The 27,522-nt window shown below is 39.2% G+C and overlaps 1 protein-coding gene and 1 long non-coding RNA gene across 3 annotated transcripts; both read left to right on the top strand.

Moving 5' to 3' along the window:
* Positions 1-1,888: 1,888 nt before the first annotated feature.
* LOC146475404 (uncharacterized) lies at positions 1,889-4,194 on the top strand. Its single transcript, XR_014865842.1, has 2 exons — positions 1,889-2,008; positions 2,581-4,194. It is a non-coding gene; the product is annotated as an uncharacterized LOC146475404 (long non-coding RNA).
* Positions 4,195-13,529: 9,335 nt separating this feature from the next.
* On the top strand, positions 13,530-27,281 carry LOC146475403 (uncharacterized). Of its 2 annotated transcripts, none has more exons than XM_085115817.1 (15): positions 13,530-13,841; positions 14,888-14,951; positions 15,546-16,024; positions 16,268-16,456; positions 17,179-17,379; positions 17,790-17,922; positions 18,662-18,813; positions 19,320-19,553; positions 19,702-20,037; positions 20,812-20,928; positions 21,504-21,735; positions 22,401-22,552; positions 23,225-23,401; positions 24,925-26,796; positions 27,195-27,281. In XM_085115817.1, exons 1-14 carry the CDS (start codon positions 13,719-13,721, stop codon positions 25,042-25,044), a joined length of 2,709 nt encoding a protein of 902 aa, XP_084971943.1. In that variant the 5' UTR covers positions 13,530-13,718; the 3' UTR covers positions 25,045-26,796; positions 27,195-27,281. The 2 variants fall into 2 exon arrangements, with proteins under 2 accessions (XP_084971943.1, XP_084971942.1); XM_085115816.1 differs by having other exon boundaries at positions 13,534-13,841; positions 23,222-23,401.
* Positions 27,282-27,522: the final 241 nt, after the last annotated feature.

Below are 27,522 nucleotides of genomic sequence, written 5' to 3'. Positions count from 1 at the left end.
CTGCAAAGACCATCGAGAAGGAAAACTGAGGGGTTTGTCTACGTTTGCGGTAACAACCTTTATTTTAATTGCTAAATTTATGAAATTGCAATAAACTAAAGCCGCGCAGCCACACCAAACATAAAAATAAATGTACTAAAGATGAAATAACAGGACAAATCTAAAGAGAAAATAAATGCTTGACAAAATTAAACATAAAAAAATGATCATAAGAGTTCAGTAAAAAATAACTCTATAAACATAAATAACCAATAAAAATTATAAACATAAATAAATAAATTTAAACCAAATAAAATGCTAAAGAATGAGAACTATCCTTTATACACATGAAATGTTCAATTGATTATGCTAGATGTTTTAAGAATCTTTTACCTTTAAGGTATTCGTATAGTTTTGACTTTTAGATGGACATAGCTGCGTGTCGATCATGAATTAAGATGAGACTGATGACAACGATAACGACGTTGATGATGATGATGATGACGATGATGATAATGATGATGATGATGATGATGATGATGATGATGATGATGATGATGATGATGATACAGGAAGTGGCAGATGTTTATCCAGAGGCCTTCGTTCTAAAGGTAAGTTAGTGAAATAAACGATAAGAGAGTTTCTGCACAGAGTTTCTGTGACGGAAGCCTGTAACCTTTGAGCTTTGAATTGATGACAGAACGGATAAAAATCTCGGTCGAGGCTTTTTTGAGATTGCAACTCCTAATTGGGCTCCTGTTATGAGGTAATAAATGGCAATTATCTTTATCATTTTCGAATCCTTAAAGGTAAAATGTTCAACAAAGTATTCCTTGAGGTCACGGAAAAAGCCAAAATCAATGCGTTTAAGACACGTAAATCTGTACAATCCGATATTTTTGGTCTCGACTTCTTTAAAATGTATATGCGTCTTGATAAATGTTGCAATATCCCACAGCACCTGTAGAACACGCGTCAAGGACCCAAAGAAGAGGCACAAAGTGACCAGCAAAGGACCTACTTCGCCGGCCGCAGAGGACCTTGGAAGGACCCGCAGAGTACCCGACGAGGATCCACGGAGGAGAGGAACCGCCGAAGACCCTCAAAGGGGACCCGCCGAAGACCTTCAGAGGACCCGACGTCGACTAACAGAGGACCCGCCGAAGACCCTCAGAGGACCCAACGACGACTCACAGAGGACCCGCCGAGGACACAATGGACCTGCCGAGGACCAACATAGATGTTTGTTATCAGAGGTGAATAATTTTGAAATTTGTCGGACATATTAATAATTGTCATCACGCCCTCTCCACCCTTATCACCCTCTCAAAAAATTAAGACCTCGCTCGAATTTTTTTTCATGAAAAGTAATGACGCTGTTTAATTTCTAAATCCTCAGAATAATTAAGAATGTAATTCAGCGCAGGTACTCATTGGAGGTTTGCATAATCTTTGTAGAGTAAAGAATGATGAGTACACAGTATGCGAGGAAGCTCTTTGGGGTGGGGGAGGGGGGAGGAAATTCAAATTCACGAGACATGGGTATAAGCTCTCGCTCCTCCTCCTCCTCCTCCTCCTCTCCCCAACCCCAGAGAGAACACAGGCTAATAAGTACAGTAGAAACTCGATTTTACGATATGGCAAGGGGACAGCAAAATCATATCGTTAAATCGGGATATCGTTAGATCGACGATCGTAAAATTGGGATTCCACTGTACGTATTTTTGCTTTTAACAATGTCAAAGTAATCTAACATTTGGGTTTAAAAAACGATAACCGGCCTCTGTTGCATATGTTTTTACCTTGGCATATGACAAAGGTAATGACACAAGTTATGTTCTGACTTTTTTTGGTAACAGGTAAAAAGATAAAATTCCACGTCCGATCTCGTCTCCCTTCATCTTGCAGCAAGCTGACCAACGTGATAACAGCTCATTTGAGTGGAGGACAAATCAACAACAGCGCGCTTGAGAGTTGTCTCCCATTGCATAATCCCGACTTCACACTACACTAGGATTGAGACGGGCCGGTATGTGTCACCCATATCATGTCAACGTAGATGTGGTATTTGTTAAATGTTCGGGGTATTTGTATTTGTATGTGGGCTGTAATTAGCTAGTCTGTTTCTCTAAATAAATATTCTCTTATTGAGGCTCGATAGAGAGCTTGCGTGAGACGTTTTCATACAGCGAGAACGAAAGATTTTTCGAGATTGAAATGGGTGGCGCAAAACTTTAGATGCCTCCATCTCTACCTCCAGAGGAGCAAGGTATATTTTCTTCGACCTGTAATCGTTTATGTTTATTTAATTTTAATCTGTTTTTGAGTTATAAGAATGGTTTTGAGAATATCGGACAGGAAAACAACACTGTACCTTGTTTTGACTGAGTGCTCGCTGGTGATCGACCCGATAACCTTAACTGGTTCGGTTCAATACTGTCAAGTTTCCAGTTTCAGGTTTCAAAGAGATTTAACAATATTAATAGCTACTGTGGTACCTGCGTGACTGTAAACCGTGGTTATGGGAAGAAACCTCAATAACGAAAAAAAAAATTGCAGCTGTGGGCAAGACACCTAATGCGATTGTTTTTCTTTTCCCAGGACTATTTTGTTCCAGACTCATCAACAGTTGACAAGGTATCTACTTCCAAATAGCGGTACGAGAGAAAGGCAATTACTCAGCTGAGTGCGTACATTGGCTCATCTGGATGAACAGAGGGACCGATGAGGATTGCTGCTTCTTGAATGGACAATTCTGATGGTGATTATATGAGAGACTTGAGCGGAAGACCAAAGAGGCCAAGCAAAACTAGACTTCAAGACAAAATTAATGTAGATGATTAACGCTTTCACTTCCAAGAAAGCCCAAGCTTAAAAAGTGGGCTAAGTTGAAAACCATTTGGTAAACATTTTGAACAACCAACGGTACCATAGGACTGGTCAATAGCTATTATTTGAGTGATAGCACTTACACGAAACTGTATGCACAGACTCGGAAGTTTGAACCACATTCATTTGCTTCAGGTGACTCTTGGGCATTTTGATCACACCACATACAGGAATGAGGAACTTAATTAAGCGATTCACGATTTGAGTTTGGGAGTGAAAGCGTTACTTTTTTCGCGCTTAATTATCGATGTATTTTAATAATTATAAATTTTTACCAATGGAAATCTCTGTCAGTCCCACCGTTTTTATAGCAGCTAAAACTTTTATAGGCTTTCATTTATTTTCCTCCAGATTTGTACGAATTTTGTTAAAAATTTTCATTAAACAATCTTTTTTTCGCGGCCCTAAAGCACAGCGGAAAAAGAAGAATTGAAAACGTGTTATTAATTTTTAACGATTGCATAATTAGCCCGACTATCGTGTAAATACTGATCGAACTTAATTGATTGGCAAACACTTGGAACTGGCTACAATTCATTATTACTTGCATCCACTCAAAACTGTATTCAGTGTCCTATAGCTCAGGGAATAGTTTTGATCATGGACTATTTTCTGAACATGAGGTCATGTTAATTAAAGGCTAATTCTTCATTTCATGAGGTCATGTCTATAACTTTCATGTTGATTTTCCTAAGGAAGACCCAGTAGTGTTGAAAATGCACACACATTTTGAAAGTCAGTGGTTTAGTTACAAAATAATTGAAACGAACTTATTCCGTGGCTAATGCAATTGAAGGCGGAGTGCAAAGAGATCTTGCTCATATACAGGTCATGTATCTAATAATGCTATATACATTAGGGTCTTTTTGTACCGCACTCCTTCAGTTGACTTTACCTCCCCTCCCCTGCGGTGTTCTTTGAAAAACGGAACAGCATCGTAGAGGTAGGGGAGATTAAAATCAAAATCATGTTTTGTTTCATATTTTATCACAGGCGCATATTTACATCCCCTTACTTGCAACACCAGCCTTGACAATTTCCTGAACTATGGGCTTGAAACATATTTTGGGTGTGTCGGAGTACCGTAATTTTTAGGAAAACTTTAGCATTGTGTTTGTCCAAATTTATCAAATTTATATTAAGGGCTAATTATGTTATCTTTCGATTAAAAAAAACGGCATTTGGCGTCTGTTTGTTCAATCCAGTTAGGCCTGATATCCGCTATTAAAACGGTTATCGCTGACAGAGGTTTCTCCAATTCTAATAAAATAGGTTTTAAATCGTGTTTTTCCGTTCGAATGATTCGTTAAGGACTGATTCAGTAAAGATGTTATATTACGGCAATTGGTAAAGTAGTAAGTAGTTTTTCAAAACCTGCGAACTAATTGTTGAGAGTCAAAAGAAAACAATAAATAGAGTTTAGCAATTTCTTCAACACTTCATGTTTTTTAGTCTTAAAATGTCTTCCTGCTTGCTATTGTTGTGACACTTCTGTGAAAAATTCCATGTAATCAATTTTTGAGCTTCTTTGAAAAGTTAAATTTCCGAATAAATACTATAGAAAATAACATATTTTGTAGTTTTACATCAAGCTGTTTACGAATAATTCTTTAATAATAAATTTGATCAATTGGCATAGAAATTTGGCTGGTACAGAACAAGACCATTCAATGAACTTGGAATGACTGGATTCTTCAATGTTAATGCAGCTGGTTATAACGCTAAACTAATCCTAACACAAGCTAATAATATAACAAGTGATTACGTTCTAATAGATGAAGATTTTCAGGGATTCCAAGTGATGATTATTCAGAAACGACCCAAGTAAATCATTAAAAGACATGTCTATAATGAGCAGCTTGATTTAAATTTTTCTGAGTTTATAATGTCTATTATCGTTTTTTCAACAGTGGTTTGGGGTAGGTTTATGGATGTTGTGTAATCCACTGTCCTTGTAAAATATAATGATTTGCACAATTGAATATAAATAAGAAAAAGGGCACTAAGATTTTACAAGGCACCATTCAACAGTCGCAATTGACTTAGTTAATCACAAACTAGTTGATTCGAAGTCGGATGAATTACACTCTGCTTTTTTTATAAGAACCTTTTTTATAAGAACGTTGAGGCTGAGAGAAACCAAAATTTTATTAACGTATTAAGAACATTCCTCAGGCTGAGAGTCGATTAAGAACGTTTTTACGTGGCTAATCTGTATATAAAATCAAGGTAACAAATGTAAATTAACCAAAATACTTAGAGCATGTTTTGTATAACATAAGCAATGGTGACACACATCTCGGTTTGTCATAATCAGCAAATCTTGATACCATATCTCAACAGGCAATGTACTTTGATAGGTTTCCTGTTCATGTCCGCATTGATTTACTGAAATACATGTAGTGTATACCATGTAATTTAAGAACATCTTAAGAACGTTTTCAGCCTCAAATCGCAAAAAAATATAAGAACGTTCAGCCTCAGCTCCAAAATTAGACGTCCTTATAAAAAAACAGAGTGTAAATGATATTAGGGTAAGGTAAGTTGTGCCAATAAAACCAGAACAACATGATTTAATTTGGCTGTTAATGCTTTAATTCAGTTGTATCGCCTCCTTTTTATGGAAATCTGGTTTTACACTCCCGAGAATAGTCATTAAAATGTATATGAACATGCCTCAGCTCAGTACCTTTAAATAAAGTTAAGCTATTTTTCATTTCATTTTAATGTTAAATAAAATTTATTTTAGCTGATAGAAAAAACTACTTTTTTGCTTTATGATTTTGAGTTTCTTATGGTATGGAAAGGGAAGACTGATCCCCCCCTTGAATCACAAACTAGGCTAGGCTTTTAAGAAAATTGGATCTTTCTCCTTTTTGCAAGGGGTACCTTAAGCCTTTGTCTTGCAAGCTTGTGTGCTAAGTAAGGGCGTTTCCTAATTAAGTTAACTCGAATCTTCTTCTTTTTTTTTGTAAAAGTATTGACGTTTCGGCTTAACTACTTTATAAAGGAAAGTAAAGTTGTAATTGTGCATGTATGCAAATAAAGTTTTATTTTATTTTCTGAGCGCATTTTTAGAGCTTTTTCCAAAATGGCTGGCATTTTGATACTCTGATGAAAATACAAACTACTTTAAGCGTAAGACCGACATTAAATTAATAGGAAAGACGACCATAGTTTTGTCATTTTTTTTTTAAGCAAAATGCTTCCTTTGTTTTTATCATCAAATAATCCTACTACTACATCTTTCGCAAGTAAACATGCAGAGAGATTTCAAAATAAAAGTAATAATGCATGCGCGTGACTCATTCTCAAATTAACTCCAGTAAGAAGTGCACATTTGAAAGTTATGACGCAACGAAACGATTCCATTGCAAGACAGCACGTCAACAGAGGTCGTCAACTGAAAATCAGTCATCATGTAAGTTTACAATATAATTTGCAATTCTTAAGTTTTGCGAAACTTTATTTTGACCCTGAAAACGCGCCATACTTTCCGCGTGCTCTGTAAATGTGGGCCGTTTTTAGAGATTTCTGTCACTCGGAGAAAAACCAATTCTAAAATCTCAGCGGGAAGTTTGCGGGAAATATGTTTAAAAACAAGGTGGTAAAAAGCTTACGCAGCATTTTTGAAAGAGCTTTGCATCTGTAAACAAACACTTCACCAGCAGGTGCCTGGAACCTATTTTCGTAAGCTCATCAAAACAATTCTTGTTTTTCATACAGTAAGGTTTAGTTGTAAATGCATTTTGATCCATAATGTTTCAGACGGTGGAATGAAACTAGAATCTATTTGAAAAATAACAGAAACAAGTGTGTGAAACATTTTACTAGAACGAAATAGGGAAAACAATATGTACACATCTTGATTTGTTGAATCCATTAAAAGGTGTTTATTTTTTACACATGACATGCCGTTTGGCAATACATTTAAATTTATTTAGTGCTCACTTTGAAAATGAACTGCACAGTAAGTGAAAAAGCGTTTAGATGTCAATGAATGCTTGCTACTTACATTGATACTCAAATAAGTACATTAATTTACTTGAAACGATGTGTCAAATACGAGTACCAGCTATGATAAGTGTTTGGAGCATCGATGCTCTTACAAAGCATTAAAAATCCTTAAAAGAAATTACATGGCTGATCCTATGTTAAAATGTTAAAATTTAAGTGCACCAAATTGGTGAATAATAAGAAAAGTATTTCGAAAAAAGATAAGTCTTAACTAAACGCTCAACACTACTAAGTGAAATTGATGAACAACTCAGTTCAGCAAGGCAAATTAAGAATTCCATAGTCTTAGTGCTGCTATTTGAAATGCCCTCTATCCATAACTCTTGGTGTTTGATGGTGCTACAACAAGTGGGGGCTATACGGGTTGATATACAGTAATTCAAAGAGGAGTTGCTCTGTGTGAAACGCAGCAATATTAAGGCCAATGTCAAATCAGTGCAAAGAGCAGACGGGATCAGTTCGCACTGCAACTGTCTACGAATGACAAAAGCTAGCGATATAAACACGCACGGTGTTACAGAGTCATAACATATAACTACATTGCTGATAACAAAGTTGAAGTGGATACATCCCACGGAAACACTAAGTTTTCATCGATTATAGTGCTGTAGTCTTAATTCACGTAACTGTGAGATGGATGCGCTTAATAGAGGTCACTCAATTCCGTTCGACATTCGGACAACAAATACACATAACTTCTATAGAATAAATGAGTTTTTAAAACTTGATGATCCGTTCAAGAGTTCTTGTCCATGATTCCGTGTCCATTCCAATTATTCCACGTATTCTTTCCTTTTCTTGCCGGATTTCTCTTGCTCTCTGCTAACTTCAGATGAAGTTTTCACCATTTTCTTCAAGAAAGACACGTACACGAAGGATAAAACAAAAGCTGAAACAACGATGACACCCGCCTCGACTGCAACCATGGTTAAAGGCGGAGAAATAAATTCGGCTTCAAAATCCACTTCAAATCACTTTGCCAGTCTTTTTCGCAAGACGAGGAGACGTCAATTTGTCCTTTAGGCCTGAAAATATTTTACATCGAGCATGGAACGTGCTCCTAATTCGTAAGACGCGACGCTGTTTTAATTCTGATGTCAAACTTGTTTTTCAAGTCTTCTTAATATGATGCAAGGATTCAAAACTGAACCGCATTATAAAATCTTGATGACTATTAACCGCACCGTCGCCAAACTTTAACTAGTAACGTGTTAATTTGAAGAAAAAGATTTAAAGTATCAGGATTTCTTTTTGCAAACGTAATGTTTCGTTTAGAGACTATAGGCCACAAAGACAAATCGTTTAGCTTATGTTTTGAGTTTTAAAGGTGTGGCATCTATACTGATAATGCACAAGGAAAAACAAAACAAACAAAAAAAAACACCAGCCTTAGATTTTCTAAGGTGAATTAATAGCTACTTTACCGCATTTGACACTGACATTTGAACTTCACAAACGCCGATTCTTTCGTTGGTCCTTGGGGCACATTCATTCATGTTATAACAGCGACCTATGGTAGTCGGGAGGGGGGGAGGGGGGGAGCAAAATGACGAGGTCGGAAATTTCACATTTGGATGCTCCAAGTCGACTCAGCATGTCAAAAACTTCCTTGGGACGGACACATCTTTATGTCAAAATGGCGACTTAACTGAAGCACCTACTTTCCAAATCTCCCTCAGGGTTTCTACTTTGTCTGTGCTTCCTTGGGAGGCACCAATGTTGTCCCATAGGAAGTTTTCAGAGAAACTTGGGGAACCCCTCAGGATGGCGGACGGGTTCAAACTGATAAGTTTGAGATGTCGGCAATTTCACATTTGAATTTTCCCAGATGACTCCCCGTGTCGATAAACTCCATCGCTAAAGTTGGCCACAACAAGTGAGTTTCACTTTTTAACACCCCCATTCCATACTACCTGACTTCTACACCAATCAGTTAAGACCGTGCCTCTGTCCACACTGAGTGACAGAGGGCCGTTGCTCCCAAAATCTATGTTTCTCTCTCTCTCCGGCTCTTTTTCCTTAGCTTTTTCAATCTTTTATTGTCCCACATAGAAAATAGTTTGGAAGATATAAGGTCGTCTCCGGTGCGGATTCTTTGCGCTACAAGCTAAATAAGTCTCCGAAAGCCTTGAAATTTTCATATCTGTTAATACAGCTTTCCATCAGGCTTTCCAGAAAATCCCGCAAGCAACACGCCCACTTTCAAATTGGGAAAAAATATGAAGCTAATTTTCTTCAGTTTATTGTATTTATTATAATTTTGTTTTACGTGCGTTTTCTAAATCTATCCAGTATGCACCTTTGACCAGGAAAAAGTGGTTTAGCCTTTCATTTTCTCGTTCACAAATCTGTTAGATCAGAGCTCCTTCGAGAGGAGGAGAACGTGGAATTAATACGCAGTACGGCGCATGCACGAAAGTTTGCGACAAGACAGCGAATTGAATAATAAGGCTTTGGTGCTTTGGTGGGTGCTTTTAAGGCGTGAAAGTGTACAATAAACCAGTTTGACTTGGAAGAGAGAGCTAACTTTTGGTGAGCATAATTCAGAGTCATAAATGAAAAGACCAATTGTTTTAAAAGTAATAGAAAACATCCTCTGACTGAATCGCGCCAAACATGATAAATTCGGGACGATAACTGATTCAACAAGACTTCAACAAACACGGTACAGAGTATAAATATACGAAGCGACGCTATTGTTTGAAAGTCGAGACATTCAGTCCGCAGTTAAATTCAAAAATTTCATCCGTTTAAGAACTCTGCTGTTGTTCTTTCGCTCTCGGAGACTAGAACTGTGAAAGCAGCTGAATAAAGCGCTTATCGACGGTATTTAATAGATTACTGAACAAGAGAGGATAATTAGTAACCAAAACGTTCCAATCAAAAATACTACTTAAAAATTATAAATAAACAATCAGGTTGAAAACATAATATGTGCATTTTTAATTTATTTAATTTATTTCTGAGCCCGATATTACCTGGATCGATGTAAAATTCCTTCAATTTTTTCCCTATAAAGTACAAAATAATTGATTTATCTTTTCTTCTATATTTTGTATATAGGACGGGGAATTTCCCAGTTATGCTTTCTTCAGTGTGTTGACAAGATAAAATATGGACAATTATTTACACCACAGCTTGTTTAACAACTACCCATAATTACGGATATTTCGTGAAATACTCAAGTATCAAGAAAAAAAACCACGATCTGAATCAAGCATCCTGTGTTGCCATCACTCTGTTGAAGCAATCGCTGATCTCGGCACTCAAATTCTGTGATGCCAAATGTCTCCTGGTCAACGTCATGAACAGGAAGGAATGATAAGCTTTGAAAGCTTTCTATCAGCCGAGTTCGTTTGCCATATCACGGTACGTCCGATAATATTTTACTTAAAACGAGCTGGACCGCGGTGAGCCGATGATCGGGCCACTTCGCCATGTTGTCCAAGGGAGGTTCCTTTCTGTGATCGTGGCTCCAGTACCTCAGCAGTTTTATAGTGACATACATTCAGCTCCCATCTTTGCTATATAAATTATGAAAATAACGCAACAAACAACATCCCTCTCAGTGGAAAAGCCGCGGGAAAGGAAGCGAAAACTAACATCTTCAATCAGACCCCAAAGCGCGAGCCCTGATCAGCAAAAGAGTTCAAAATTCCTCAGTAATACAAATGACCCATATTGTCCTGTTCCGCTGGCTGGTATACTAGCCTTGTTTTCCCATCGACGTGTTCCTTGTCGCGAATATATTTTTTCACCACAAAAATGTTTATGACTGTAACTATCAGCACACCGCAGACGATGAGGCAAATTTCTAGCAGAGCCATCCTTCAGGCTGCTGGCTGCACCGGGGAAACTCGCTACTAAACAAGCGAACACGAAAGTGTCCACTGTCCTCACCTTCCAAGCTAACCAATAAAATAATCCTCTGCCTACTCCACTTAGGAAAAATTTGAGTGTTGCAATAAATCACTAAAACACCATGGCATCAGCAGTGTCTATGAATGGAATTTAGGCCGCCCAACGGAGTTCACTGCGCTCAAAGCCTGTTTGAAAGAAAAAGCCTCCTTAATCGCCTAAGAAATTCGGATTTAGTTCCGATTAAGAAAATCTAAAGTTTTCTTCACGAAAATGCCAACTCAGGATTTGTTATCACTGCAAAACTAATTCCTTCGTTTTCGGAGAGGCAAATATGTTGTTAAAAGGGCGGAATAATTCCCCCACCTAGCTAGCATTTTAGTAAATGTTAGAACAACTCGAAATTCGAGGAATAAGATTCCGTAAATTTTCTAAAACTTTCTGCCAAAAAAATTTGCAACTTAAGCACCCAAACAGGACAAACTGTAGGCTAGCCAGAAGACGACCTGGAAACACAGGAGATATCTCGCGATCGCGAATTAAGCCAGCGTTTTCTTGGGGTTTTGTGCCCCCTCCGCCCCTTCCTTCATTTTTGGCGCTCTAGTGTCCCAATCTCCGCGCGCTCAAAAAGCGAAAAACGCACGGACCCCATACCCCACGGAATTGAACCGCTTGCTTCTCAGGCTATTCAGGAGATAATTTCTGAAGTATTTTTTGCTTAAATATTCTCGTTCAGGTTGTCCCTGAATGATTCCTTGTCCTGGTGAGTGAAAATAGGAATAAATGGAAAGCTGACGACGCGCGCGTTGGCTGGAGGCAGAAGAAGTATTTTTGGATTTCGATACTGAAGAGACCTTATATTTCCTTAGAAATACAACACATTTTAATAAGTGTGCTAATCCAAGTTCTGTTCAGAAAATAAAATTATTTTTCCTCAGCTCGAGCTCGGCCTAAAAATATTTCATGAAAGAATTCATTTCACGTACTAGTTTGAAAATTGAGGGCCAAGTATGAAACTAAAAGAATTGGTTTATCATTTATTTATTCATAAACACTGAAAAATTAATCAGCTAGTAACTCATCCGTAAATCCCATTCAACCATCACGAGATGCTGAAATGCTGTCCCGCTTCAAGGAATTTCAACTATTGGCTGGACTTTTTCTGACTTATCGGGACTGAGCGGTTGTTCCCATTCGGATACGCGTGTGGGGTGAGGTAGTGCTGGCCTTATTCAATTTTCTCATAGTTTTCATCGGACCTGAAGCGCTGCATGATAATGCCGAGGACAAAGTATGCTTGGATGGTTAATTATCAGTGTTGTTACCGTGGCTTGTACTGGAACACTGGCGTATTTCTACTACAAGCTGCTAAACTACTTCATTAGAAAGAGCATAGAAAGCGACCCACGGCCCATATGGGTGGAGCCCGAGGTACAAAAAGTAGCACTTCAAGTGGCAGATGGCGACAGCGACGAGGAAAACGATAACTTATTATTCAGAGAGATCAATAATATTGTCATGAAAATTCATCGAGCTTGAGGTATTTGACGTTTAAGTTCAGAAACTCGTAAAATCTGCAGGCTAAAACATTTGAACTCCGAGAACTTTAGCCGGATGTATGCGGTGTGCTTCTGTAATACATTGCGCAGTTTCACCGGTTAAGATCGGTTTGTGTTGAGATCATGTTTTTAATCATTGCGATCACCCTTATCATTCATATGCAAGGATGTTCTAATCAATATGCAAGCTACCTTTGTAGTATTTTCAATATATTGATTGCGCCGCAGCTTACGATGGTAAAAAAAATAAACTTCAGTGACACTTTGTACAGTTCTATACTAATGTCATAGTTTTTCAGTTTGATGTGACTGGCATCTACAAAAATCCGATGATAATAAATCCCATGAACTTCCTGCCTATCGGCGATCCTAATCTTCTTGTAACAAAGCATTCATTACGGAGTGTTCCTACAAATTTCTAAAACGTCACAGCCAACTGGTTCCACTTTCAGCTTTCTTCGATCTGTGTTGCTGATTAGGAAATGATTCCGTTCCAAGCCACACACTCTTGTGCCCCTTTGTACGGTGAAAAACACAACGTAAACATTTGAACGTGAGCTGCGCAATCAACTTTGTCGCCTTGTGTACTTAGAAGACGGGTACGAATCCGTGAGGGTACATATTATCATATCGTCTGTCTTTGTCTGATATCTTCCCCGTAAAAACCATGTAAGTCTGGACACTAAAAATGATGATGCAAACAACAGCAGCTCCGACGATGAGACCAACCGCAATTGCGCTCCCAACCAACATTGTGACGGTTCAGCTGAATGGGTGTGAGTGTGAGGGACAGCTGATTGAAACAGCGGGAGTCTCGCGCGAGTTAGTGCGAGACGAGAGGAAATGGGCGGTCGAAGGGCGTTCGTTTTCATATCATTCCAGACTGTCTGTATCACACCCTCCACTAAGACCAGACGCTCCGGCCTGCTGAGACTCAAACTCACTCTGAATATTGCAAAGCCAAGCGTGAGATATAATTATTATTTTAAGCGTAAGTGTTCGAATCTCGACCGACACGCGAGGGAGCGCGAAATACGCGCGGAAAAACGCTTCATTAGCAATTTTCCTGCATTTGTCTTCAACACCTGTTGGTAGGCTTTTGATGGTTGTTGTTTCAAAAATTTCATGAATATTTAGTTAAATTGCCGAAGTAAACGGTTCGCATAACATCGGGGTAACATCGGGACAACATCGGGTATACATCGGGTAAAATCGGAGAAGGATCAAAGGAATTGTGGGATACATCCTTCCTCGCTATTGTCAGAGCGTGCACAAACTCAGCTGTTTTGGCTAAAACACGGCCGCATCAGAGAATAAATCGAGTCAAAACTAGGTCTAGATCGTTCATGTTACCTTGTCACTGCAACTGTTCCGAACTGTTGAGTGTGCAAACTGCAGTAGGGAGCTGGACTAGTTATGAATGGGACCGCTGCCGACGTAAAAAACAACGTTGAAGAGTTAATCTTGAATTCAAGAGCAGAGTTTGAGAAGCGACGATGGATCCTGATCACCAACGTCTCAGATGATGTAGATTTAGAGGTAAGTTAATAATCATTCCAGTAAATAATGTACTAATAACACAATGTTATCACTTTTTTGACGCCATTGTGGTTTAAAACCGATCGGCAATTCTATACCCGTAAACTTACCACTGAAACATCTTTATGGAAAATAAAAGGTAAAATGCATTCCTGATTACGAGGACTTACTAAGCAGTAGATAGATCTCCCAACCTGGATAAAATGCCTGAAAGGAGAACATGTGCATTTGTGGCCGTTGTACACGAACACATGCAGAAACATATTTAGGTTGGCGGGGAGGGGGGGGGGGGGTGGTAGTAGTAGTGGTGGGGGTGGGGTCAGAGAGCTATGGTCTAGATAGTTAACAATTAGATTATGAGCTTGAAATCGCGTGATACATGAGGGCAAAGCCCGAATTAACTATCACGCATAGAAATTGAGAGCAAATAATCTAATTGTTTTAGTATGAAACTACTAGTCATTTAAAATCCTCTTCACAGACCCGTCGAAAATGCAAAGAAGCAGCCGGTATTTTGTTGACAACCACACACTGTCTGGCTGCTTGTTCTACTCACTATCTACAACAGAATAGATAGTGAGTAGAGTAGCCAATAAGAGAACAGTATTCGTGATAGAACACTAGTAGATTTATACTAAAACAGGATCATTTACCAACAAATTGATCAGTAGAATTTTGTCTAGAATGGCAATTGATCCTTGGAATTGAAAGAATCATACATAAATGGAAGTCAATTCTGAGATACAGTACAATCATGAGCAGTAGAGATTTTTGGTTTTTTGTCTGAAAATTCAAATGTTCAAATGTGTAATGGAAAATCATTGCAGGTTTGGGGTGGGGGTCCCTGAGTGAAAATTTATTCCCTCCATGGTGGGAATAGGTTGGCAAATTTTCTTGAACCACACAACTCAGATATTCATAGAATTTAAAGAGAACAGTGGAGAGCAATGCTACATGTGCATGTAGTTTTCTACATAAATTTGTAGATGAATTGAAAGAATAATATTATTTAGTCCTTGAAAACTAATCAATCATTTGTTTCATAGGATTTAAAACAAAATTTCCTTCAAGGCTTTGATGTCATCGATCTCAGAATTGACAAGAATTCAGGTAATATAAAAATGTATATGTCACAAATTAATATTTTTCATGAGTTCTAGGCTAGTTTGTTGATTGGTTTCAATTACCAGCTTCTCTTCTTGGGAAGAAAACTAGACCCAAGTGAAAGGTGGAAATCAAGCCTAGTTGATTAGTACATGTATCTCTACATATTTTGCATGAGATTTGCTGTTTTCTGTCTCAAATAATAAGTAATAAAAAAATTATTATTAAAAACTTTTAAGCACTAACAGTGATCAGCATCAAATTTCTCCTTGTAACATCAATACATATTCAATACTTGAGGTCATGAGAATTAATGATATGATGAACCAAGGTGAATTTTCTTGATATTTTAATAACTTCTCCACAGTAGTTTTATAAGAAAAGTATGGGGATGAGATAGGAGAATTTGTTGTTTGATATTAGGGGTTAAAGTCAAGCAGTAGTACAGGTACATGTACCCAGCAATACTACACATGCACTGTACAGTATACACCAAAACATTTCATAGAGATTTATTACATGTACTGTAAACGTCTTCAAAAAGCATATTTAAGTGATGTGGAATAAATGTGATTGACATAGTATCATCTCTCTTCGCAGTATTCATACTCCTTGGAACTCCAGACCAAGCCATCAGTGCCATTAATTCTCTCAATGGCCAGAGTCTTAATGGATATGTCGTCGGAGTGTCTCTGGCACCACCTGACAGCCTTTTATTTGTCGGCAATCTTCCATTTGACTTCACAGAGGAGCAGTTTAGGAATTTAATGAGCCCATTTGGACCAATAGAGAGATTATTTCTAGTGCGGAGTGTTTTTACAGGGGAAAGCAAGGGTTTTGGGTTTGTAGACTATATCAACCGGGAATCGGCTACCCAAGCAAAACAGCAACTTATGAGCAAAGCATCGAAATATGTTGGAGGACGGATATTGAGAGTTGATTTTGCTGAAGCTAATTTGCTGACTTACGAAGATTTGCATTCGAAAACGTTGTTTGTGGACCGTCTTCCTCGGGACTTCACAAATGCGGAAATGTTGAGAGATTTGTTCGGCCAGAGTGGGACAGTGACATTTGCTCAGGTATTTTGCACAGTAATCTTTATTAGAGCTACACTGTACAGTATAATTGTGTCAGAAGGGCAAGGTTTACAATGAGGTCTTTTATTTATTAAGTCTCAGTAATGACCCCATGAATTTTTTGAGCTTCAAATAATAACACAAAAAATCACAAATAATCACGAAGCATTTTACAGGGGTGGCCTTAGCAATGGTGTTAGCTGATTTTACAATGGCATCACTGTACTTTGTGTTATTTTCTTCAAGGTTGCTGTAAACAACCAGGGTATTTCTCGAGGATTTGCATTTGTTGATTATATGACGGCTGAAGAAGCCGAAAGAGGACAAAAGGCACATAATGGAGCACTGCTTGAAGACTCTCACATTCGTGTCGCTTATGGGACACCAGGAAGAACAGGCTTCAGCATCCTGGGCAGCCATCATAACCCTAGTGGGGTATGGACATGTCTTTTGTAAAGTATCAAGGACTTTTAATTTATTACTTTAACAAACAGTAAATCAGTTATCACTTTCAAATTTATTTGACATAACAGTTACCGGTGAGGTGAGGACGTGTTGTATCTGAAAAGTGAAACCATTTTGCATGTGTAGTTTGCTCATCCAGACAATATTATTCATGGTACGTTATTGCAATAATTCATACGAGGTACATGTAACTACTGCCCTCCTTCCCACTGTGTATTTTTGGATAGCATAAGGAACACAAAAGTCTTTTACAGTGTGTTTAAGTTTCTAAACAACATCAAATGGGATAATGCAAGGAACGCAAAGCCTTTGCAGTGCGTTGATTTGATTTACTTCAACTTCTGACCTAACTAAGAAAAGGCTACATGCAAGCTCTAGCCATACAAAAATCGCTTTTGTTCTCTTTTATTGTTTGAGGTTTGAGAAATTAATTTTTTACTCGAAATATGATATCGAGATCCTCGAAAAATTCTTTGAGCGTCTTGAAACTCAAGCTTTGAACCTTGATACACGATTCTGGATAGCGTCAAGGATCGAGGATCGAGTTTCAAGCTGAGACTGTCAATTTACATTTGCACGGTACTGTAACAACAAATTATCACTGCTGGTTGTAGCTGCATTATTATGCTGTTTGTCTTTCCGCCTACAACTGAACCCTATTATTAAGTAATTGTTTTGTGTTTCCTCTTTAGGGAGGCCATCAGCATGGCCCATTTGGTCCTCGACCAAGAGGTCCAAACCCTCATGCACCCCAAGGTGCAGACATGATAGGTGCCAGGGGACCACGTCCTCTTATGGCCCCGCGTCCTCTTATGGGATCAGAGCCGTGGCAGCAGATGCCGAGAGGTCATTTAGGAAAATCACCAAGACCGCTTATGAGACATGGACCACCAGTGAGTAGAACAGCTTGACATTGTTAGTTCAACTGCAGGGTTCTTATTGTTTCTCGTTCACTCATTAATAGCCTGTACTGGGGAGGGAATCAAATGTTGGTAAATGCCGTCTGCAAATTAGCGCTAAACTCCTTGTTCTAGACTCCCAACGAAGGAAACAAAATACCAGAAGTCACTTTTGAAATCCCCTTCAATCTAATTGGCTATAACCAGACCAATCAAACAAGGATTTGGGGGCTAATTTGCAGTTGATTCTATCTGTGGTGCAGGCTACTCATTCCTTAAAAATTAGCTTTACCTTAAATAGTCACTTCATCTTTAACGACTCTATGAAATGATTGCTCCCAAACTTTCCTTGAACAGTATATGTAATATTGTCTCTCTTGTAAACAGCTTGTTTATATCTATAGGGACGAAGGCCCATGATGGGCAGACTACGAGGGCCCTCCCCTGGTGGTCCAAGAGGGGCTCTGCTTGGTCATGGGCCCAGACCCCTTCTGGGGAGGCCCCCAGGACCGAGGCCTTTGATCAGACATCCTGGAGGTAAGCAAGCCTATGTGCGAAGAAAATTGTGACAATTTTTAACTCTCCAGTATAGGAAGAAGAAGAAGCATTCATAAAATCGCTGCACTATAAAGGAGCAAATAATTAGCAACATTGGCTGATTTAAAGAAATGTAACTACTGAATGATGTTTCTCTGATTGTGCTTCATGTAAGTAACATGCAGCTATCTATCAATCGAATGGTAGGTTGTGAATATTCAACCTACCTATCAGAAAAAGGTTAATAATAGTAATAATCAACAATTCGATTGAGGAAGTGCATTTGATGATCACAATCCCAGGCTCTCTCTCCTTTGCCAAGTCTGAGTGATGACCACCCATGCAAAATCTGCAGGGATTGCCAGATACGCGTCCCAAGATCCATTCATTCACTGCAATCAATGTTGGCTTTCCCATGCAATCCCGACTCCAATCTGTATTAGGAGTGCATTCTTTCTACGTTGAATGCAACAAAATTAAATTGTCTCCTAACGGGTTCAATTGTAGAGTTCCGTAATACCTGTTAATACTGCAGCCTTATACATTGCCATTTGTGTGTTGGACTCAACCCTAAGACATTGCATCACAGGTCTTTGATGACTGTGATTTAAAATGCATCTTAAGAATGCTTTTCAAGTTTTATCAAATCAAATGGGAGAGGCTTAACCTAGAATGAAGTCAGAAATATTTCAAGTTAATTGAATTTAACCTGTATTGTTTTGTTGGTTGGTGTTCCCAGGTCCTAGGGGCTTTGTTGGAGTAGGTGTTGGAGGCCCACCAGGTGCAAGGCCCATGGCACCCAGAGGCCCACCCACACAACCACGGCCATTAATGGACTTTGGAGAGCAGCTTGATGCGACTGCTTACCCTCCTGATCAGATGCACATGCAGGTATGCTTTAGAGATCTAGAGTGAAGCACCCTGTGGTTTGGCAAAGAAAAAACTAACAGGTTGATTAATCAACTGAGAACTCCGAGAATTATGTGTGCAGTTTAAATTTTAGTGCTGGAAGGAGACCACTTAATTTCCTACTGAGCCTTGCTCTTAGTCGAGTAGTAAGGAAATGTGGTCCCAACAAAGTAAAGAAAAACTCTTTGATCTTGATTGGATTTGAAACTACTACCAACCCCAAGGTTTGATTGCTGAATGATGCTTTGTGAACCAAGCTACAACTGGCCAGATGGGAGCACTTTTTTTTTCGCTAAAAAATGAGAATCATGAGGGTTCCATGATGCATTTGAAATTAATTTTTGTGTCATTTGTACATGTGACATTTTGCCATCTTACGCTTTACGTATTCTGCAATGTTAAACTGAACACCCTTTGGGGGAATCCTCAGAGAGGTGTCTTTGTGATTGACAACTAAGATGGTCCCTTGATATAATTATTTCCCTCAGGCAGTTCCAGTTGCTGCTGAACCTGCCCAGCAGTATACAGGTGACACCTTGCCTACATTGATGGGTGAGCCAGCCGGGGGCTTCCCCCCAGCTGTTGACCCAGGACTGTATGGTCAGACTGTCCAACCCATGGCACAGCCACAGGAGGGGATGTTGCCCCCTGCGCAGCAGCCACAAGGAATGATGGTTCCTTCTCAGCCTCAGCCAGGACCAAGAGCAGGGGTACCTCAAATGGTAGGTCATTCCCTTGCTTATTCAGCACTCTCTGTTTTATGCCCATTCGCTCTTGGCAGTGTTAGTCAGTATAATGGAACAGGAACAAAAGCCCTTAATTAGAATTCCAGTACTGTGATAAGATGTGACTGTTTTTTGCTAACAACAGATGCAAGTTCAGCCAGTCCCTGCTGCTCCAGTTGCTGCATACACCGGTGCTTTGCCTGCCGCAGCTCCAACACAGCCTGCTGTTATTCCACAAGCACAGCCGTCACTCCTAGTACCAACCCAGCAACAAGTTCCTAACAGTCAGGTGCTGTATGCCGCAGCCCCTGGTGCAGTGCCAGGGCAGGGAATGGTCCCACCGGCAGTACCTCAGGACCCAGCTCAGTACCAGGCTGGTGTTCTAGCGGCAAACCATGGCATGACTCCGGGTGCCACTGCTGTAGCTGGTCAGGCTGATCTTAGTGCAGCCCCCTATGGTATACCTGGGATGCAGCCAGTTGTAAGCAATATGATCTGTTATTAAAATTAATATAAATACAAAAGATAACAGCCACCTAAGATTGTTACTGTTTGGAGTGCTTTCTGCTAATGTTTAACAAGATATAGGTCAACAAGTTAAGTGTCAGAGCTGTCTGGTTATGACAATAAATTGTTGCAAATGATCAACACTAACTGTTGTCCCTGCAAATGACTTACATGTACAGTAGAAAAGTCTTACATTATATGTGTAGACCTAAATTGCAACTTGTGACTACTTGACCTTGAGCATTGTGCGGTAACTTCAGGTTTACAATAAGCAGTCAAAACACCATGTTCTTAATGTTGCAAGGCAAATGATAACTCTTTGTTACTGTGCAATGTACACGTAATTGACCCTTCCACAATAGACCCTTCTTCAAAATGGCGGCCAAAAATTCAAATAAGTTAAAATTAAAAATGTATACCAGCACTAGATTTACATCTAGTAACCCTGCAAAGTTTATGGCTGTGGATATGACATATACCCCCCGTCATACAAACGTCTGTAAATTTGTCAAATTTCATCTTACATTTCCTAAGCTGATATAACACCTAATATGCTCAAACTTTGCAAGGTTACTAAAGTAAAGGTGCTCTTTCCAGTGCTGGTATTAGTTTTTTATTCAGTTAAATTTTAACTCATTTAAATCTGTTGCCGCCATTTTGGAGAAGTGTCTATTAATAACAACCAAGCACGAACACGTCAAGGACATACCTCTTCTATTGTAACTCCTTTGAATTGTCCTTATCCTAGGCACAGGGTGATCCAACAGGCAGTGCAGCAGTTAGCTCTGGTTATGTTGTATTTTCATCAGATGTAACCCAACAAACTGGATTTTATGCTCCACAAGAAACCCAGCCATACCAAATGGTAACATAATTATTCCTTTGTTGTATTACTTCTTGTTTTAGGTACATGTTCTGTGCATGTATGTATTTGTGACAATCTGGAGCTCTTTGAAGAAACAAAGGGCAAAATGTCTGAGACATTTCAACTTGAAATAGCAAGCTTGGCATCAGTAGTCATGTAGGAAAAAAGTGGATTAGGTAAGGTAAATACATGTAAATGGCATTCTATTCATGGAAGTCATCTGAAAATCAGCACTTGGAACAGTCTGTGCCCAACATCCAGAGGTCACTTTCACAATGCTGCATTGTTTTTACTGGTCTGTGAGCTGCTCACGATTTTCCCACAAAATTTTTCGCAAAAGCACATTCACGTTATTCTGTTCATTCTGCTGTAAAAGGCAGAATAAACTGAATGCTATTCTGTACGTTCAGTACATGTATTTCGAAAACAGAATAGGTTCCACAAGAATATGATTACAAATATTCCAAGCATTCCTTTTTCAAGAATAGTCTCAAAAGAGTAAGCCCATGATTGAAGATTTAGAAAACCCATAGCAACTGTTTCAAATACAATGTACCCCCTTTTTGTCATTACAGCCTCAGTATACCACCGCAGGGCAGCCCGCTGCTCCACAGTCTATAGTCCAGTTACCAGTTGGGGTTCAACCAGCCAATGTAATGCAGACACAGGTGTCGGCATCCCAGCCGTCTGGAATTCCCATGGTGACCCCACAGGCCCCACAGTACCAGTGGTACCAACAGGTAGCCCCTGCTGTCGGCACTGCACCAGTGTCCACCCCGCAGCTTACACAAAACCCACCTTTACAAGGTATTTTTTGTAGTTAAAATCACTTTGGAAGTATTTATTTGAATAGGCTTTCCATGCACAGGATTGCAGCTTGTTTTACTTATTAATTCTTATTGTTCATTTTGAAGTCTATTGCTGACCTTCACAACTTCTTGATAATGATGTTAGCTATAACATGTACATTGAAATGTCGAATCATCTTAATTTTTGAATTTCTAGTTTTCATTTATGGTTTAGTGTTAACAACGGTGCCTACTTTTGTTACTGCACATACGTTCTACGCATCTCGAGATACTCGGGTTTCCTATGGGTGGTGCCTGCTAATACAGAAAAATTTTTGCGCGGTTTAGAACTATACGGAGAAAACAGAACGTAGCATGTGCTCTTGGTATCCCAAAAGAAAATTAGGGATAACCATGCATTTTTCAGAGATAATTAAGCTTCAATTTAGAAAAAAAAATCCCATACATTGCTTTATATTTTGGCACTTTTTAGAAATATTGTTGCTTAATTATCTTTAAAAAAAGCGTGGTTACCCCCAATTTTCTTTTTGGATTCCAATAGGCCTTGCTAAGATCTGCTTTTCCCGCATAGTCATAAACCGCACAAAAAAACTTCTTTATTATTAGGCGCTGTCCTTAAAGTAAATAAATTAATTAATCTAAAGGCGATTTGTTTGTCCCCAGCGGCATCTTTAGGAGCAAGTCAGTGGCCTCAAGGGGACTTGGTAGCTTCATCCCAACAAGTAGCCACCGTCCAGACTGGTAGCATACAGTACCAACCACAGCAGGGAGCGACACCCGGAACAGAAGCAGTGATGTATTATCAACAGCCACAGGTCTGATATGGCATTTATTTTACGTACATTCTCAAACTCATTAATAATTCATAAAGAGAAAACATAGGAAATCACTGCCGTGAAGGAGGTTTGGAAATGTGATCTTAATTATCATCAAATTTGGTGAACTTTGGCTTTGAATTTCTCCAAGAATTACTAATGGTTTGAAAAGCTTTATCAAACACTCAAAAGAGTGTTTCATCCAATTTCCAAACACCTCAAAGTTGGTTAAAAATCTTGGCTGTGGCTCATTTTCAACCCACTTTTCGATGTTTGGAAATTGGAAACACTCATCATTCTCATTTATTCACAAGGCTCAACATATTCCATCACAATATTTGCATTGTGCATATGCCACACATTGACATTCCAATCCTAGCAGTATGCAGGATGTTTGTCCCACGAACCTAGTTAAATGGTCGTATATCCCACAAGTCTCCTGTAGCTCAGTGGTAGAGCATCCGAACTAGTAATCAGAAGGTCCTAGATTCGACTCCTGAAAGGAGCACTCGGATTTTTTTCGGAGTATGCCTGTGCCATCGTTCTCACTCTTCTTCATGTTTGACATTATTACTTGAATGTATATTGTGGGATGATTCCATTACAGGACTTTCATTGGTAGTAAAGTGTCCTTGTGCTTATTTCGTTGCAAAACCTGTTCTGTTCCAGCAGCAGCAGCCCGGCATGTACCCTTCATTGATGGAGACAGCCCCAGCAGCTGCTCCACAAGCATATCCTACCATGGCGGCAGTATCCAGCAATGAGCACGCTGTGTATCCCAATGCCAGTGTCGCACCGCAGCATTCTGCACCACCGGTTGTTTACAACAGTCAGCAGCCGACACAGCTTGTAAGTAATGCACTTATCATTGGCTTTCCCGGGGGTTGACCCCCGGGACACCCCGGGGATTTGTTTTAACGATCAAACAAAAACCTTCTAAATCCCCGGGGAATAGGGCATAAAAGTCACGCCAAATCCCCCTTCCCAGGGGCTTAGGAGCCAGAATACCTTCATTTTTCGCTAGCATCCTAGAGACTCACAAGACAGTTGCCTGTCTTAACTTTAAATATCTGCTGCGGATGCAAGCTAAGCCACAAAATAATGGAGGTACATGTCAGCTCTAAGAACACAATAGCTGTTTTTCAAATAAAAGCAACTCAAAGAACTAAAAGACAGCGCAACAAGCTATAGCACTATAGAGTATAGACGAGGATCTGTTAGACACTCATATCCGTGATTACAAACTTCCTGCAATCTTCTAGCCTCCCACGCAGACGTCCTCAGGGGTTCGTCACGTGTTTCCTTCCCCACGCGTTTCCTTCCGTTCGTGGGGAAGGAAACGCGTGACGAACCCCTTAGGACGTCTGAGTGGGAGGCTAGCGAACTTCCCGCAGTGAGATACAATAGCATAAGCATAAATTCACGAGTTAAGAAATCCACGGATCCTGTATCTTCACAGATAACATTTATTTAGTGCTACCTGAAATCTCGCAGTCAATCCAAGCCGATAAGCCTTAACAAATGCCACAGAGCTAGCATACACAATGGCATATCAAAAACTAATCCTTATGGCTCAGAATGATCAGTAAGACACCCTCCATTCAGTATATTTGAGAATTCCCCCACATGATCAAGACAAACACCGTGAAGCAGAGCACTCGCATCACATTTTCATCTAGGGAAGAATCTCTTATACAAAAGGAAAATCGCTGAAAGACATACTTGTAAAAGCAAAACTGAAAAGGCTTTTATCAACACAATGGACACACAGTGGGAGTTGCGCAGCTCTGTCATCCCCATTTTAACATGCCATGTACCGCTGACCAATGATGACCAAATCCCGGGGGTGCATCCCTGGGGTCTGAAGCCTTCGTTTCCAAAACTAAACAATGTCCCCACCCCGCGGGCCCAAAATATTGTCAGAAATGTACAATTCCCCGCATGTTCGCGGGGGTTTCCCGGGGGTGTCCAGGGGGTCAACCCCCGGGAAAGCCAATGATAAGTGCATAAACATCCATAGTTGCATAGAGCTAGCTTATGAAAGACCGAAATAGCCTTCATTGTTTGCCTTGTTGCTAATGGAACAATTTTGTCTTGATGATGCATTTATTTACCAAAATATGACATCCTGATTTCTAGATATTCTCCAGTTGTTTCATTCTGAGTAATCAACAATCCCAGGAATAGAGAAATCATGAGTCTAGCATTCCTGTGTCTCCCATCTTGCGCGGTATTGTACCCAACCAGAAGTGAAATCTGACACTTTTGTATGCCTCAAATGCGAGGAAGAAAAATTGGTTAGAATTTTTTCCGATAAACAACATGAAGATGTGATCAAGCAAATTAAAAAGTTCTGTTGTATACACTTTAAGGTTGCACCAGGGGGACCTTCACAGATGAGTCAGAAGAGAGCAGCCGATGGCGACGCTGGGCAGTACGGACAACAGGGACCACCAGCCTACTATGATGCCAATAAACGTCTGCGATACTAGGAACAGCACGTGTGGAGTGGTGACATGAATAATTATTCTCCTTCATACACACACTTATAATTATGTATTGCCATGTAGCCCTTGCTTCCGTTTTCATGTAACCTATTAAGATCATGAGTAGAAATAAGTTTTAGGGTATGTTTTGTTCTTAATAGTTTCAATATTGATTGCTAACTATAAAGCAAATATTTATGGCTGTTGTGATTGACTGCTGCATTGCAAATGAGTTCCCCTTAGGCTCCCGCGTACATGTACTCAAGGTCCTACAGTATAGAGACCTGTAGCTATGTGGTCTTAAAACTTCAATAATTTATGCCCATTTGTTTTGTTGTGTGAGCTGTTTAGTCATTTTACAAAACTTAATTCATCAGAGTATCATCAAAGCCTACTGTCATGTTTTGGTGAAAAGTTCATCCTTTATAGTCTTTAATCAATTAATTAATTAATTCAATTAATAATTAATAACTTTTATTTACCCTCGGCAGTGTTTATAGCACAACTGCTTTGTTCAAGGAAAAGCTTTATGGATTCCGATTGGCCATGTGATAGAGCAGTTTTTGACTGAGTGTCATAAAATCTGATAACCAAAGTTATTATCACAGGCACGATGCCAATAACACAGGTAGCCAATCATAACTCTAAGTATATCATTGTTTTGGTTTTTAGCCATTTTACAGTTGTGTGTTGTCGAGCAAGGCTCGAGGTGACCTTGTTTTGATACAAACTTCACTGCTTTTCATATGTACATGTAAATGGAACGAGTTAGCATAAGCACAGCATGATTTACATATGAAAAGCAGAGAGGTTTCTATCAAAACAAGGTCACCCCCAGCCTTGTTTTCCAATCCAAAGCCAGGTCACTAAACACACAGCTGTAAAATCCCCTTACGCAATCGTGTGAGGAAATGGCTCCTGTGTTTTTTTAAACAATATGTAGATGATAGTCATGTAAAACCATGTAACAGATTTCTTTAATTTGATACAAAAATGAAAACTGTTCTAACATGGAAGTGAACGTAGAGTTGTAGCAGCGTTGACAACTGAGGCTGCCCTCAAAATCATGTGTCATGATCTACAATCTACAGTGTTTAAGCCATGACTGAACATCTGTGCATGAAGAATAAGTAAACTAATTATTTCAATACATTTTCATGTAATGGCACAGGGTAATACTGGATGATATCATGCATGTAAGGTCATCATCATACTTAGTCGCAGCATCATGAAATACTGAGATTTATAATACGCTCTTGTGTAAAGCCCAGATTAAATGATCATATAACTAAACTATTATCCACCATCGTGTTTGTCTTATGAAACGTTTGGTTGCTAAATGAGCAAACAGTGTTCCATCGAACATCATACAAAGTGAGCCCTCACATCCTTTTGTGCACAGGACTAGTTGAGACATTGCACAAGTTTCTTGTTCCGGCATGCGCAAGCTTTGTTGGGCATAGGTGGCCGAACAATTGAACATTATTTTGTTTGTGGCACAAAATGTTGACCAGTAGTTGAAAATGTTGAACACTATTTAAATGCAATGTTGAGAGAAGTGGCTAAACAGTAAAATATGTTTGTCCAACACGATGTTGGACGGAAATGATCTTTTAGCTGGGGCTTTATTTGTTGATAGCATGAATGATAGTTCTCTTATTCCAGACATGATTATCTTAGAAGTTTTATTTGTGTACATGCAGTCATTATTCACTTATGTATCATTTACATGTCTGATGTTAAATGTACACTGTACATGTAATCAACTTAAGGACGGTGCCTACTATTGTTACTGCGCGTACGTTCTGCGCATCGCGAGATACTCGGGTTTCCTATGGGTGGTGCCTACTAATACAGGAATATTTTTGCGCGGTTTAATACTATGCGGAGAAAGCAGAACTTAGCAAACGCTTTTGGTATCTCAAAAGAAAATTGGGGGTAACCACGCATTTTTCAGAGATAATTAAGCTTCAATTTGGGGAAAAAATCCCATACATTGCTTCATATTTGGGCACTTTTTAGAGATATTATTGCTTAATTATCTCTGAAAAATGCGTGGCTACCCCCAATTTTCGTTTTGGATTCCAATAGGCCTTGCTAAGATCTGCTTTTCCCGCATAGTCATAAACCGCACAAAAATACTTCGATATTAGTAGGCACCGTCCTTAAAATGGTTAAAACTATGTGAGATGACTGTAGATATTCAACATTTATCAATATTAAAATAAGTGAAATGTAAAGCTTTCCATGAGGTCATTGTCATTGACTTAATTCTTTGACAACACAGGAAAATATTAATTTACATTATACTCATACTTTTAACATCATGATATTTTCACAGCAAATCAGCATTTCGTGCAGGTGAGCCCCTAAATATCCATTTCAAAAACTTTTTAATAATTCATAAGCCCACTGACCTATCAAATAGTAGATAAAACATAACGTGCAGTGGTTTTAAAACCCGATAAAACCTCCTCCTTATTA

This window comes from Pavona decussata, unplaced genomic scaffold (genome assembly GCF_977016875.1).
Source record: "Pavona decussata unplaced genomic scaffold, jaPavDecu1.1 SCAFFOLD_84, whole genome shotgun sequence".
NCBI lineage: Eukaryota > Metazoa > Cnidaria > Anthozoa > Scleractinia > Agariciidae > Pavona > Pavona decussata.
This window is presented reverse-complemented; position numbering and strand designations above follow the sequence as displayed.